The following is a 17051-nucleotide window of genomic DNA, read 5'->3' on the forward strand; positions in this document are numbered from 1 at the left end:
TTATTTTTTTACCCACTGAAGGCCAATCAGTTACACACTCATCATCGATATTTAAATCAATAACAAAAATTTCCTCTTCAAATTTTTCGATGACATCGAAAGCAGCTGCACCAGCTTCAACGCCCACCAGTTTTTTGCGTAGAGAGTATAATTTTGTGTATAATCTTGAAAGGGTTTACTTATGCATCAATTGTTTGTTTTTTATTTGCATATAAACTCTTTAATATGGTTCTAAATATTTATCTAAAATTATAATATTTTTCTTTTAAAAAAATAGGTTTATTTAAATTTAACTAAGACAAAGGAACTAAATGGAATTTATCAATGTAAGAAAAACCAAAATTTAAATTTAGTTATAATCTACCTTATGTCTTCAGATAGACTGAAACTTCATGAATATCTCATAAGAAATTCTGTTAGTTTAATTTATCGAAGGAAGCGGTTCATTACAAGCATTTTAAAAGCGCATGTTGTAATAATAATAACATTTGCATCGAAAACATCAAAAGTGTTCTCGCCATTAATACTCTTATTTCTAGAAAACATATATTTTTCGGGGAGATTTTGAATATCCTCCAGGCTCGAAAGAGAAAAATATCATATTTGACTTGCAGATATCAAAGCAACTAAAGTCGAATTTATGGCAAACGATGCAAGGATTGTCTCTAACCTTTTTTATTTGCTATTGAATTTTTTTTTTTGCTGTATAATAAAACGTTGTTTTGTCTAAAATTTCGTTCCTCAGAGAAGAGAACTCTTCTTCTGCGTAAAAAATCTTTTGATGTCATGATAATCGGCAAAGTATTACAAACACTGTTCTACAAATCCACAATAAATTTTCTTCAAACAAAGTTTTAAATTCATTAAATCTGTAAAGAGTTTACAGAGACCTTAAGGTAGTGTTGAACGAAATATATTTCATTGCAAGTCTGTCCTTCCGTCTGTTTGGCTATTTGATACAATTACTCTGAAAGGAATGTAAACTTATTACAAATTGTATAAATTAAATTATATTCTAATATATAAAATTTAAATTGAATTCCATAAAATTTAACTTAATGTAAATAAAAAACAAACATAAAATTAAAATAATAAATTGAACCAAGTCAAATAATTACAAATATTAAAATCAAGTTATAGAAATTTAATAGAATCTAATAAATCTACACGATATAAAACTAAATAAAAGTCCATTTAAAAAAATATGATCTAAAGCAAATTAAAATGAATTAAATTAATAAGTCAAGTTAAAAAAAATAAATAAATATTATTATGAATTAAATTAATCTTATTTTTTAATAAATGCTAAAATAACAAATAAAATAAAAATAAATAAAATTGAACTAAATAAACAAATAAAATAAAGCAAAATAAAATGACCCCAAATGAATTCAATTAAACTAAGTTAATAAAAAAATAAAAGAATTGTAAAACAAAAAATGCACTCGAATCGATGATGTGGCATAGGAAGAGAGATATGTTTGTACGAATTTATTTCGGCATAAGCCGGCTATCATGCAAAACCTTTTTTCGGAAGGTTCAAGTGTGGTTCATTGTTGGGTTTAATGAACTGCCTGAATTTATTCTGATAATTGGTTGATAGTTTTGCTGCATGTAGAGGATGCTGATGAGGAATGTGGTAATTCCGAAACGTGCGTCCATCCAACCATCTTGCCTTCTATAGGGCTTTGCCCAAATAAATTTGACAAACATTCTTTTCCTCTGTTGATTAAGCTACACTTGTAGTTTAGTCAATGCATGGTTTTAAACTAAAATCAAAAAACAACAACAAAAAAATATAACTAAATTTGAAAATCAACCCAGCAAAAAATTCGGAAGTTCCTCTTAAGGCACAACTTTAAAAGAAATGCCCTCCAAATGATGTTCTTTATTTTAATTGCACAGGAAGTTTATTTGAGTCAATTTTTTATAACTCGTTTTTTTCATATTTATAATGGGAAATTTATTTTTTTTTTTTGTTTCAAAGAGGTTAAAAACAGATTAAGAATTAATAAAATGGTACAAATTTTTTAAATTTTGACAAAAAATGCCAAATCCTTTCTAGAAAAATTGCGAAAATATTTGATGACAAACATTCCAGACAAGCGTTATAATGCATTAAAAATCATACGAAAATTTAAAAATTATTTATTTGTCAAAATATCACAAAATTTCTTAATTCACATCCAAAACACTGAATTCGCCTCACACCCTAAGAAGTGATGCAAATTCAGTGCAGCGGAAATGGTGTACATCCATCCTATGACAAGCCCATGTTAAATTCATCGCACGCAGAGAAGGAATATGATCACCTCAACCATGTTTCAAGAGCAAAATGTTATTTTTGGATGGTGACCATGTAACATGTTTATGGCAAAAATGTTCTTTTCTCGCCAAAAATAATATGGTTGCCGAAATCAGACACATAATCTCCGAGAAAATAACATGGTTGCGACAAACATGTTACATGGTCACCATTCAAAAATAACATTTTGCTCTTGAAACATGGTTGAGGTGATCATATTCCTTCTCTGGGTGCGCTTCTGCGTCAATTTGGCACCACTTCCGGATCCAAAAAGAACATTTTCACTACTTTTTTGGTGACGTTGTTTTTGCTGGGTAATCAAAAGCATATTAAATTGTTTCGAAAATCAAAACATACCCGATTAATTTAAATTGGATTATAATAAAACAAGTATATACAGCAGTAAGTTCGGCCGGGCCGAATCTTAAATACCCACCACCATGAACCAAATATTAGGGTTTCCTTTGAAATTTCAGGAGGGCTTGAGGACTTGAGGACACAACCCGAAGATAAATTTAAAGATTTCACCTATGAGGACTATATCAGATTCTGGATTTATAAGAACCATTTTTGTTTGAGGTTTAGAGGAATCATTAACATCTCTTGTAAGTGTGCAAGAAAATTATAAAATAACGTCTTGATTTGAAATCTTAAATCTGTAGAAGTAAAATCTGGAAATTTTACATTGAGTTTCAAACAATTTTCATGATCAGTGCGCCTTCTACACCCTCAAGAAGTGAAGTCGGTCTATATGGAGGCATTACCAAATGGACCGATAAAAACTTAATCCGATACACGTTTTTGTGAGCCTAAAATACCAGAATATTTACAATTTCAGGCATATCAGATAAAAACTACGGTTTCTAGAAACCCAAGGAGTTAAATCGGGAGATCGTTCTTATGGGGGCTATACTAAAATATGGACCGATACGCACCATTTTCGGCACACCTCTTTGTGACCCGAAAATACCTCTAGATTTCCAATTTCAGGCAAATAGGATAAAAACTTCGGATTCTAGAAGCCCAAGAAGTAAAATTGGGAAATCGGTCTATATGGGGGCTATACCAAAATATGGATCGATACTCACCATTTTCGGCACACCTCTTTATGGTCCTAAAATACCTCTAGATTTCCAATTTCAGACAAATTGGATAAAAACTACGGTTTCCCAAGACCCCAAATCGGGAGATCGGTCTATATGGGGGCTATCCCAAAATATGGACCGATACTCAAAATTTTTGGCACACGTATTTGTGGTCCTACAATACCTCTAGATTTCCAATTTCAGGTAAATTGAATAAAAACTGCGGTTTCTATAAGCCCAAGAAGTAAAATCGGGAGATCGGTCTATATGGGGGCTATACCAAAATATGGACCGATACTCACAATTTTTGGCACACATATTTGTGGTCCTACAATACCTCTAGATTTCCAATTTCAGATAAATTGAATAAAAACTGCGGTTTCTATAAGCCCAAGAAGTAAAATCGGGAGATCGGTCTATATGGGGGCTATACCAAAATATGGACCGATACTCACAATTTTTGGCACACGTATTTGTGGTCCTACAATACCTCTAGATTTCCAATTTCAGGTAAATTGAATAAAAACTTCGTTTTCTATAAGCCCAAGAAGTAAAATCGGGAGATCGGTCTATATGGGGGCTATACCAAAATATGGACCGATACTCACAATTTTTGGCACACGTATTTGTGGTCCTACAATACCTCTAGATTTCAAATTTCAGGTAAATTGAATAAAAACTGCGGTTTCTATAAGCCCAAGAAGTAAAATCGGGAGATCGGTCTATATGGGGGCTATACCAAAACGTGGACCGATACTCACCATTTTTGGCACATCTCTTTATGGTCATAAAATACCCCCAGATTTCAAATTTCAGGCAAATTGGATAAAAACTACGATTTCTATAAGCCCAAGACCCCAAATCGGGAGGTCGGTTTATATGGGGACTATATCAAAACCTGGACCGATATAGCCCATCTTCGAACTTGACCTGCCTGCAGACAAAAGACGAGCTTGTGCAAAATTTCAGCACGATTGCTTCATTATTGAAGTCTGTAGCGTGATTACAACAGACAGACAGACAGACAGACAGACAGACGGACAGACGGACATCGTTATATCGTCTTAGAATTTCTCCTTGATCAAGAATATATATACTTTATATAGTCGGAAATCGATATTTCGATGCGTTACAAACGGAATGACAAACTTATTATACCCCCGTCACCATTCTATGGTGGTGGGTATAAAAAAACATAATTTAACTTTTTTAAATTATGCTAAAATAAAGAATAAAATTAAAAAAAGTTTTAACTAAATTTAAAATTAAAATAAACAGTCCTTTCAGTTTAATTCAAATTGGATTATATTATAAAAGATAAAATTAAAAAAGTTGTAACTAAATTTAAAATTAATATAAACAGTCCTTTCAGTTTAATTCAAATTGGATTATATTATAAAAAAACTAATATCAACTGTTTTAAATTATGCTAAAATAAAATTTAAAAAAATGTAACTAAATTTATAAAAAATAATCTAAAGCAAATCAAAACAGCCCGAAATTAATCAAAAAAAAATTAAGTTTTCTATTTCATGAAAATGTTGGTTAAGTTGTTCCTTTTTTTGAATAGAGTGAATTACTATGAATCAAACTATATAAGAGTCAAATTTTGTCACCACAAAACTATAGTAAATATTCATTACATTTACAGTTTAAGATTTCCGTATTATAACTAATATTTCACAAATGTTCTTGTTGTACATTAAGAGAATTTATTTAAATAATACAACAAATCTCATCATTCCATGTATTGTATTTTATAAAAATTAGATTTGTTTTGAAACTCTTTTCCTAAGACAACTTGTTACGTATCTTTTTAATATAATGGTATTTTCTGTAAAACAACTAGTTACGATTTTTTGAATTTTGAAGCTCGTTTCTTAATTTCGATAACTTCGAATTATTCAAATCATCAAACTCAAACTCATGTATCAATTTAAATTGAAATCATTATTATAAAATTTGTAAAAAGATAGTTGGCGTTATGTCTTTGAATTTCCTACAGAACTTTCTTCTAATTACATTAATGTAGGTTTAAGCTTAAAGTAAAATACAAATTGTTAAGGTTATGTGAGTTATTTCCATATATAATTTTTAAATTTATTGAGAATTTTGGGTTTTTTTCTTATATCAAACAAAAATATTTATTATTTTTATTTATGAATTTTTTACATATTCATTTTTATTATCTATAAACTAAAACCTACCAAGAACTATAACAAACCAAAACAACAAAAAATATTTACAAAAAAAATTGTGTGTGTACTGTATGTAAACCGAAACAAAAACAACGATTACAAAATTCGTTTTTAGGGTGATATTCACCGGAATCTACACATTTGAATCAGCTGTTAAAGTGATGGCACGAGGTTTCATTTTATGCCCGTTTACGTATCTTAGAGATGCATGGAATTGGCTGGACTTCGTAGTAATAGCTTTAGCGTGAGTTTTATTATTATACAATTAATGTTATATTATACGAAATTTATTTTTGATTTATAATTTTTCCTAAGTTTTCATATACTCAGATCAAAAACAAACAAAACATTATATCATAATATAGAAACAAATCATCATAATTTTTTGTTAAACAATTAATCACAAACATATTAACAAAAAGAAACATAAGTCATTTACATGTTAATTTTCTAAATTACATCGCCACATGAGAAAACTTACAGCCAATACAAAAATATATTGAATATTAGACATTTGAAAAATAAAATCAAAAGTTTTCTTTTGAACTTTTTTTTCGAATTTTCTTTCTACAAAACTCCCTTCCTTTAACTATCTACTCTATCTATTTGTCTTCAAGAAACTCTATATTAATTTCCCTGTAATTAATTGAATTAATTTTTTGTATAACATTTCCTCTACTGAATCATAGACTCGTACATGCGTATAGTCCTCCCTGTGTTTAATTTACCACTTACAATGCCAGCAAAGAATAATGGAACATTAATCGCCCATCAATTTGCCTTATATATTTACATATATATCTATCTATCTATATACGTATATAATCATTAGTTAAATTAAATGTACATTTTAATGAACATCAGCAAATAATTTGCCACCCTTTCCCTAAATTCCAATCGTGTAACAAGTAGTATTTGTTTTGAAAATATTTATTTGAAAAGTACAAATCGAGCGTACAAAAAAACAAAAACCAATTGAAATTCATACATATATAATTTTCACATATATCTGTATACACATCTATAAATATATACGTATTTACATATTCGATATAATCGACAGTTCATAGTTTGTGTTATTTCATTTAATACAAACAAAAAGTGTCCCTTGAAAATCATACCACTTTTTGTTTGAAATATTTTTCATTTCTCTTCCATATATAAAAAAAAAACAAGGTTTGTTAGATGGTTTCATAATAAATGTTGTAGATAATATTTGAATACATTGTGATAATAAAAAAAAAAAACTTTCATAAATTTTGGATAAAAATTATTATTATAATTAGGGGTTCCAATAAAATAGATTTGGTTTCTGGCGCCCAACGCGGGGATAAATATAATTTGGATTTTTCTATAGTTCGTAGTATCTATGCTGTATTTTAGATGAAGATTTTTATGTAATTATTATGAGTTCGAAATCTTCATAATTGCAATGAAGAGGTTTAATTATTAAACTCCCAAAGCTAGTGTCTTTTTTGTTTTTATGATAAAAAAATATTAAATATTAAAATTTATAAAGTTACTAACACAAATATAAAAAAAATATTGTTTCAAAAATATGAGATGTATAAGGATCCAAGCCGACTTTTCTGTTCGATCATTTGTCAAAAAAAAAAAAATAATAATAATAAAAAAATAAAGCTTTGTCATTAACTGACTTTCGTCATAATACGTTTCAAAGAATGACATTTTATGTGGATCTCTTTTTTTTGCCAACTTCCAGTGTACGTTTTAACTGCACTTTTATATTTGAAAAAATTTCTCTTTCATGTCTGATAAAAACGTATCCTTTAAGATTAAATGTGCTGTGACAGGGAGAAACCTAAAAACCCTAGAGCCACATAATCTCCCCATTATACTTATCATTTTATTATACCCTGCGCCACACTGTACTATAAGTTAGTACATATGTTTGCAACACCCAGAAGGAGACGAGATAGACACATGGTGTCTTTGGCAAAAATGCTCAGGGTGGGCTCCTGAGTCGATATAGCCATGTCCGTCTGTCCGTGAACACATTTTTCTAATCAAAGTCTAGGTCGCAGTTTTAGTCCAATCGACTTCAAATTTGGTACAAGTATGCGTTTTGGTTCAGAATAGAACCCTATTGATTTTGGAAGAAATCGGTTCATATTTAGATATAGCTCCCATATATATATTTCGCCCGATATGGACTTATATGGCCCCAGAAGCCAGAGTTTTACCCTAATTTGCTTAAAATTTTGCACAAGAAGAACAATTAGTACTATAGTCATGGGTGCCAAATTTTATTGAAATCGGTTCAGATTTAGATATAGCTCCCATATATATCGTTCGCCCGATTTACACTCATATGACCACAGTGGCAAATCTTTTACTCCGATTTAATTGTAATTTTGCACAGGGAGTAGAATTAGCATTGTAGCTATGCGTGCCAAATTTGGTTGAAATCGGTTCAGATTTAGATATAGCTCCCATATATAGCTTTCGCCCGATTTACACTCATATGACCACAGAGGCCAATTTTTTGCTCCGATTTAGTTGAAATTTTGCACAGGGAGTAAAATTAGCATTATAGCTATGCGTACCAAATTTGGTTGAAATCGGTTCAGATTTAGATATATCCCATATATAGCTATAGTTAAGAGCAAATTTCATTTTTCCCTAAGTGTATAATTCTACGAGTGAAAATTCAAATATCGGCTTTTTAATAATTGCACAGGGAGTAGAATTAGCATTGTAGCTATGCGTGCCAAATTTGGTTGAAATCGATTCAGATTTAGATATAGCTCCCATATATAGCTTTCGCCCGATTTACACTCATATGACCACAGAGGCCAATTTTTTGCTCCGATTTAGTTGAAATTTTGCACAGGGAGTAAAATTAGCATTATAGCTATGCGTACCAAATTTGGTTGAAATCGGTTCAGATTTAGATATATCCCATATATAGCTATAGTTAAGAGCAAATTTCATTTTTCCCTAAGTGTATAATTCTACGTGTGAAAATTCAAATATCGGCTTTTTAATAATTGCAAAATCAAGAAGTCGATTTTTTAAACCTTTTAAAATTAGATTTTTCCAAATATTGCAAAAGTCATACCTTCCAAAAATTATTTTAAAGATTTTAAATACCACATGTCTACATGGCATTACTTAAGTTGGATTAGGTATAGTGGCAGGCCGATATTTTAGGCTTACATAGTCCATTGTGATACAACATCGATTCTATGTTTAGCTCAATGACAAGGAGCCTAATTCTTATTGCCGAACCCAAACGGCGTTTCACATACGGTGCAACCACTTAGGGAAGCTTTGAAATACTCAGAAATACCACCAGCATTGTCGAGAGGGTATAATGTATCCCTGGAAAACTTTTTGGTCGAAACAGGGATTCAACCCAAGACCCTTTGAATGCAAGGCGGACATGCTAAACATTCCACCTAGGTGACTCACACTTGACATTACCTGAAATTCAAGACTAAGGACTGTAATCCCCAGTCTTCTGGCGCCCAACCTGGCGATATCCACAATATTGGATTCACCAAATTTTTGTATGCACTCGAACAAATTTGTCACTTCATTTTTAGTGCATCGAAATATAGACCAGATGCCCCAACAACAACATTAGATTCCGCAAACTTTTTTTATACACTCAAACAATTTTGTCTTTCCAGTTGTAATACTTCGAAATATAGCTTAGATGTCCCATAAAGTATACATATTGATCGCCAAAATACTATCGCCCATATACAAAAAAAATGATGAAAACTTCTAGCTTAGGTTTGTCATAGAAATTACTTTGATAAACTATAAATTGTTTTGCATATGGGCATATATAGGTAACGAATACTATTTATATATAAACATGAAATTAGATGAATCGATCCCTAAATTACACTTCTTGAACGATAAGTCGTTTTCTTGAAGGTTGGCTTATTTTAAACAGAAATCTTGTATTGATCTATCGATGTCCATGATCCCATCCATAAGCTATTTTCGGAGCGAAAAAATATTTTCAGAAATTTTACAAAATGTATATACCAGGTATACTTTTTTTGCTCTGTCAAACAAAGTAAAATTGGCACATATCGATCCATATATAAATATGACAATCCGATCTACAGATTTGATTTTGATCTTCTTGGAGGAACAGTTGTCAGAGAATTTTTTCCCGTCATTTAATTTATGGTATAAATTATTTTTCTATTAAAAAAAAAACGAAAATAGCTTATAAACTATTTTAAATTTATTTTGCCATCTAACAATCCTTGTTATCTCATTCAACTGCAAACCAAAAACAAAAAAATCATTTTTCCATTTTCATTTACTGTATTCTCTTATAATTTAAATTCTAAACTTTTCATATTAACTTTTAGTTGTATGTACTGTATATGCCATGTGTATGATCTGTATAATCGCAATGAAATTTTGTGTATTAATCTCTTTTTACTTTTCTTTTAAACATCAACATACACCAAAACTCCACTCTCCACTGCTCATCTTGAAAATTAAACAAACAAACAAAAATATACCCAGTTATGTGACCATGGGTATAGATTTAGGTAATCTCGCAGCTTTGAGAACATTTAGGGTATTGCGAGCTCTTAAAACCGTTGCCATTGTGCCAGGTAAAGTAAAAAAACTTAGTATTGTAAAAGAAACATTAACAACGAATTCCTGATGTAACCTAGTAACTCGATCTAAATAATCTTGAATACGTTGTAGATTCCATATTTTTTTTTTAGTTTATAGAAGAGTTTACTTTTTTTTGATTATGATTTTTGGTTAAATGATTTAATATGGAATATTAATTTGTTTGCTATCTTAGGTCTAAAAACCATTGTCGGTGCTGTCATTGAATCTGTAAAAAATCTACGCGATGTGATAATTTTGACAATGTTTTCCTTATCAGTGTTTGCACTGATGGGCTTACAAATCTATATGGGTGTTCTAACACAAAAGTGCATTAAACGATTCCCCCTGGACGGTAGTTGGGGTAATCTTACAGATGAAAACTGGCATTTACATAATAGTAACAGCACGAATTGGTTTACGGAAAATGAGGGTGAATCTTATCCGGTGTGTGGAAATGTTTCTGGAGCGGGGTAAGTAATATCGATGTGATTTGTTTATAAAAAGTTTTTTTTTCAAAAATTTTCATGATAAAAAAAACAACAAAATAAAATAAAATTTTTCATACCATTTTCAAAGATAAATGCTCATGTTCCCAAATCCACTTCCAGGTGAATGTGAATCAATTCCACGATTTTCGTTTCCTACAATCCACTTTCACCGGAATTTTCGTGAGATCAATTCACTTGCAAAAGTCTTGGTGAAAGTTGAATTATGTCCAAGATAGGTGTATTTCCGGTTAAAAAAAAATATTCGCGTAAAAAATTTGAAATGTTTTATATTTAATACATAAATTTTATTAAAACTGCGTCATTTTTAATTTAAAAATAATAAATTATAATAAGTCTATTGATTCCACTTATTTTGATTTCCGCCTTAGTGAATTTTTGGGTGATTTGTGCAACCCAGTTGGTTACAGAAAAGTTCAAAAAAGAATGTGGAATTAAGAACACCAAATTTTCACGCTCGTGGATTTGACGTGAATAGTGGAAGTGGAATTGAAGTGGATATCGGAACATGGGTGAAAAAATACATTTTACTAAAGGCAAAAATAATTTTTAGGAATAAAAATAAGTTAAATTTATCATTAGGTTAACGATGGAGTTTTTTTCTGTGAAGTTTATTTGGCCCCCGTCTTACGTCCGTCCGTCTTTCCAACTATTTGTTATTCAAAGGATAAATTTCATTTTATTTATAAAATAAAATGATGCAATGGTTGGCATTTCAGCCTTGCAAACAGGTGGTCATGGGTTCAATCCCATCAAAAAGTTTTTCAGCGGTGAACTATCCACTCTAAGTAATGCTGGTGACATTTATGTGTATTGCAAAGCTTCACTAAGTGGTTTCACCGTGATGTGAAATGCCGTTCGGACTCGGCTATAAAAAAGAAGGACCCTTGTCATTGAGCTAAACATACAAGCGGACTGGTCTCTTACACGCAAAAAAATAATTCTTTCCTCCCAAACGAAATTTTAGACAAACAAAGTTCGTTTCTCATTTGCTTTTCGCTGTAAGGAAGTGTATTTGGAAGAAAAGTATATACTTTTTGTGATAAACGTTTATTCTTTTCCAGGATGTAAAAACAATTTCATAAAGACTAGCTCAAAAAAAAACATTATTTTCTTGCTAATTGCATTGTCCCTCACATCTTTCTCACATCCACGAGGATTTTTAGTTCTTAACACCTTTTCCTGTAATACCAACAATGTAGAAGAAATTATACGATTTTATAAATTTTTAAAATTTTTTTTACCTTTCGCCTGGACGGAGAATCGAACCGCGGACCATGCACATTGTAAGCCAACACACTAACCACTGAGCTATGTACCTGTTATGGTCATCAATAGATAAATATCCATATAAGTTATATTTATATAGCATAGCTTGCGGCGCCCACGAACCGAATAAACAAAGTTTATTTAACAGAAACAAACATTTAGTTTGGCACCGTGGAGCAGTGGTAGCAACGTCCGACTCTCATGCCAAGGGTCGTGGGTTCGATCCCTGCTTCGGCCAAAGTTTTTTTTTTTTTGCTTTTGTTTTTTTACATATATTCCAGATATATTCGGAAGATTCCGAAAAAATGTTCAACATTACATTGTACTATATTAAATTTTGAACTGTAAAATGTGTCTTATTAAAGACCTAAAGTCAGAAAAGAACAGTGTTTGATATAAACGAAATGGACTGTGTTGTTATTTCAAAAATAACTTTTTTTATTGAAAAAATAAAAATTTTGTAACAAACGAATTTTTTTGGTGATAAAAGTTTAAAATTTTCGAAGCAATGCAAAAAACTCTAACAAAAGAAAAACGTTTTCGGTACACGTTTTCCAAACGTTTTTTTTCTTTGCGTGTAGATCATAGAGAAGTTCACCACCTGTGGTACCACAATAGACTGAATAGACAAAATGAGCCTAAATACACGGCAGCCTCTATACGTAACTTAACCTTAAGTGAACAAATGACAAATTTGAAGCAATTTCTATCAGTGCAGGTTAGGTTAAAGAGGCAACCTGTTGCTTCAGGCTTAATTGCATATAAAACAACTTTGCTGAACTTGAGAAAATATTCCCTATTCGTTGCGCTCTTCTTTTAACACAAAATCGTGAACGAACGGTAACAAAATGAAACGAAAACGGAATGATCAAGGTTTGGTCCACAGGCGTTCACGATTTCATGAAAGGCTTTCGTTTGCCTTTGGTCATGAAAAGTCTTAAAATATTCGTTAGACGTTCTGAGCTATGGAGACTGTTAACGCGTATGGAGCTGATAATCTAGGTTCGGATCATGGTAGCGGATTTTTTTTTTTATAAATTCGTAACCATTTCGGTTGCAGATCATGAACGCTGCTTGTTGTTTTGGCAACGCATGGTTTCATTTTATCGTTGTAAAGTTGACACTGTCTGTTCTACGTTTAACACCACAAGTGTGTTGATTCACTTTCATGAACTGGGCGTTTTGAAACGTACACGTCGTTCATGATTTTTCTATGGGCGTATCCGTATTCATAACGAATTTCCCAGGTTTTAAATAACACTTACCCCATGTGACGGGGTCAATATGTCGTGAATGCGGGAGGAGGTGTTCTGAAATCCGCTTATCCTTAAAACACTCGCCCACACTTCGTCTTCCCCTGCTCTAATTCAACTCTTGGTACAGGTTCATGAGCCCCGTGGTCATCCTGACTGTCATTCAATTATCCTCATCTATCCCAGTAGTTGCCAGAGCGTTCTTTATATATTATCTCTAATTATAGTAGTAATAATTTTTCTTTTATCTTCAAGGATTCGAAAGTTAAACATTTGTTGTTTGTTGTTCTTTATTATACCGTCTTTTATATTAAATTGTTACCATTTCTCATACACTATAATTTTTCCCGTTTTTTTCGTAGACAATGCGGCGAAGACTATGTCTGTCTGCAAGGCTTTGGTCCAAATCCCAATTATGATTATACCAGTTTCGATTCATTTGGTTGGGCTTTCCTGTCGGCGTTTCGTCTCATGACCCAAGATTTTTGGGAGGATTTATATCAGCACGTGCTACAAGCCGCCGGACCCTGGCACATGCTGTTTTTTATAGTCATCATCTTCCTAGGTTCATTCTATCTTGTGAATTTGATTTTGGCCATTGTTGCCATGTCTTATGACGAATTGCAAAAGAAGGCCGAAGAAGAAGAGGCTGCTGAAGAGGAGGCGATACGAGTAAGTAAAACGTTTTGCATTAAATGCTGCTTTAACGATTATAGAATATTATCAATTTCAATTTTGGTTTGTTCTGTGCAAAATTCAAATTGATAATATTAGAGACTTTGCCCCCTCCATTGGGAGGGGGGAAAGTACAATAATCGATGTTCCCCCCGAAAATGCAATATATATATAGAGAGGGGCAAAAGTACGCTAGCTCACAAGTTCCCGGAAATGCCGTTATTTTGGATGTGATGTGTATTTCTATTACGTTACGTTTACGTTTGAACCTTGATTAATGACTGATGAGTTGTGTTGTCGTTGATTGACGGCCCGTAAGCCGCGTCCAACTACAATTTAGTTATTGAAATTATTGTGTGATTTATTACAATATAATTTTGTATTTTCAATGCCTGTTGGCTATTATTATTATTATTATTATTATGTATATTAGTCGTAATTTTTTCTTTATATGCTCACCAACCAGCCAGAAATACTCTGAACTGAACTGAAAACATGAAATACCAGCAAAACAAAAAAATATTTCTTTTATAATTTCCATTTTTGTTTTATATTTTAATTATCAAAAACGAAAAAAAAAATAAACAAAATCATAACAGCTGATAAACAAAAAACTCAAAACATAAGGAATACCAATTGAGTTAATTGACTGTGTAATTAGAAAAGTTTGTTATTATTTAAAAATGGAATGGCTATTTGAAGAAAACAAAAATCAACAAAAAATGTTTGCTTTCGTTATAAGTTTTTGTGAAACCGAGTTGATATAGTGAATTTTTTTTTTTTTTTTCAAAAAATCAAAACAAAAAATCCGATACCAAAATTACCAATGTTGTTATCTAGAGTTTTTACGTTACGCTTGTCTGATGAAAAATTTGTTCATTCAATTTTGTAATCCTATATTGAATCATTTTGATGTGTATGTGTGTGTGTGTATGTTGTAGGAAGCAGAAGAAGCGGCAGCAGCTAAGGCAGCAAAACTGGAGGAGAGGGCCAATGTAGCAGCTCAAGCGGCTCAGGATGCAGCTGACGCGGCTGCGGCAGCTTTGCATCCCGAGATGGCAAAGAGTCCCACGTACTCTTGTATAAGCTATGAACTGTTTGTTGGCGGTGAGAAGGGCAATGATGACAACAACAAGGAGAAGATGTCCATACGCAGCGTCGAAGTGGAATCGGAGTCGGTGAGCGTTATACAAAGACAACCAGCACCTACTACAGCACCCGCTACTAAAGTCCGTAAAGTTAGCACGGTAAGTACAACGCAGCTGGCTAATGTGCTTTCAAAGTTTTCATTCTAACTACTTCTACTACAACTCAAACCCAATTACTATCACTGATACAACTGCTACTACTACTACTACTACTTACCCAACTACTTACTTACCCCATTACCTGAACCCTAACCACTTACTAAAAACTTTTCTACAAACTACATTAACTTCAAACTATTTACATACTAACTTCAAAAACGCCCTCTTTCCTTCCACCAAACAACCAAACATGTTATGTTTTTTAGTTGTCTTTAATTTGAAATAATTTTAAGTTAATATCCTTTTAGGTAGTTGATTTTTTAGTTCTCCTTATGTTTCCTAGAGTAAAATCATTTATAGCTATTCTTTTGAATGAAATATTAATAGAGCAATAGTGTTTTCTTCGGAAAAGAAGCAAAGATAATTGGCGCCCAACGTGGGGTATTCACATAAAATTCTATTCATAGGTATATGTCCAATATCCATGGCATGTTTCAATACAATGGTCTCCAAAGCATATTACACTCTATACAAATACTTCGAAATAGGGTATTACAATTTCGTGCACACATCGAAAAAATTAAATTAAAATGTTTAGTGAATTAAAAGAACATGTAATAAACAAATTAATTAGTTTAGCTCAATCTTAAAGAAGAAATTTCCATTGATTGGATATTTTAATTGACAATTTTTAGTTTAGTTGAAGTTCATTACACTAATAGAAAAAATTGCGTTCCATAGTCGTGAACGGACGGTGACAAATTGAAACGGAAACGTTCACAAAACATCAAAACGGAAAGTTCACAATTTCGTCCACGGGCGTTCACGATTTCATGAACGGCATTCGTTTTTCTTTGGCCACGAAAAGTCTTAAAATAATCGTTAGACGTTATTATGACAACTCCCTCGATGGTGCTATGTGCCCAGGCGACTGTTTGTGCGCGTATGGTGCAGAAAACACAGGTTCGAGTCACGCTAGCGGAAATCTTTTTTAAATTTTGTTTATAAAGTCGTAACCATAACGTTTTCAGATCATGAACGCTGGATGTTGTTTTGACAACGCATGGCGTCATTTTATCGTTGTCAGATTGACACCGCCTGTTCTCAGTTTGACACCACATGTGTGTTGATTCACTTTCATGAACGAATCGTTTTGAAATGAGCACGCCGCGGCGTGCACAGTGGTTTACCCCATACAAGTTAGCCGGCAAAAATTATTTTTAAATTTAAAATAGATGGATTTGGTGTAAAATGGGTCCATGACAAATTTGGACAGAATCAAGGACCGATAAGACCTCCCGAGGGGTCCTAGAGAGTTTTGGGTCTATTTAAAGGGCCAATGGGGCAGGAATTACTTCCTTACATTATTTTTCGATATTTTTCCAATGAATTGTGATGTTATAGATGATTCGGTGGTGCAATGTGCCAAGGCGACTGTTTACGTGTATGGTGCAGAAAACACAGGTTCGAGTCACTCTAGCGGAAATCTTGTTTTAATTTTGTTTATAAAGTCGTAACCATAACGTCTTCAGCTCATGAACGCTGGTTGTTGTTTTGACAACGCATGGTGTCATTTTATCGTTGTCAGATTGACACCGCCTGTTCTCAGTTTGACACCATATGTGTGTTGATTCACTTTCATGAACGAATCGTTTTGAAATGAGCACGCCGTGCATGATTTTTTCTATGAGTGTAGTTGAAACAATTCTTGTTTACAATACACAGATGGAAGCGAAATACCAAGATTTCTTCCTATATATCAAGTACACAAATCCTTGAAGCCTCACTGTATCAGGATCTATAGAAAAGTCATTATTGTAATGCAATTTATTTGCTTTTAATTAATCCTACTACCTTTAAAGTACCCTAACATTTTATTTCAGTCAATAAGTCTTA

General features: G+C 32.3%; 1 protein-coding gene across 19 annotated transcripts in view; it reads left to right on the plus strand.

Moving 5' to 3' along the window:
- para (sodium voltage-gated channel paralytic) overlaps nucleotides 1–17051 on the plus strand; it is a 196311-nt gene that overhangs the window by 83189 nt on the left and 96071 nt on the right. For 14 of the 19 annotated variants that reach the window (XM_075300892.1, XM_075300894.1, XM_075300893.1 and 11 more), the window contains 5 exons: nucleotides 5704–5832; nucleotides 10107–10198; nucleotides 10399–10675; nucleotides 13596–13905; nucleotides 14850–15155. In XM_075300892.1, the coding sequence (XP_075157007.1) occupies nucleotides 5704–5832; nucleotides 10107–10198; nucleotides 10399–10675; nucleotides 13596–13905; nucleotides 14850–15155 (1114 nt within the window). The remainder of the gene's footprint in view (nucleotides 1–5703; nucleotides 5833–10106; nucleotides 10199–10398; nucleotides 10676–13595; nucleotides 13906–14849; nucleotides 15156–17051) is intronic. The other 5 variants (XM_075300905.1, XM_075300909.1, XM_075300907.1 and 2 more) reach the window with 1 other exon arrangement.

Source organism: Haematobia irritans, chromosome 3 (genome assembly GCF_050003625.1).
Source record: "Haematobia irritans isolate KBUSLIRL chromosome 3, ASM5000362v1, whole genome shotgun sequence".
Classification (NCBI taxonomy): Eukaryota; Metazoa; Arthropoda; class Insecta; order Diptera; family Muscidae; genus Haematobia; species Haematobia irritans.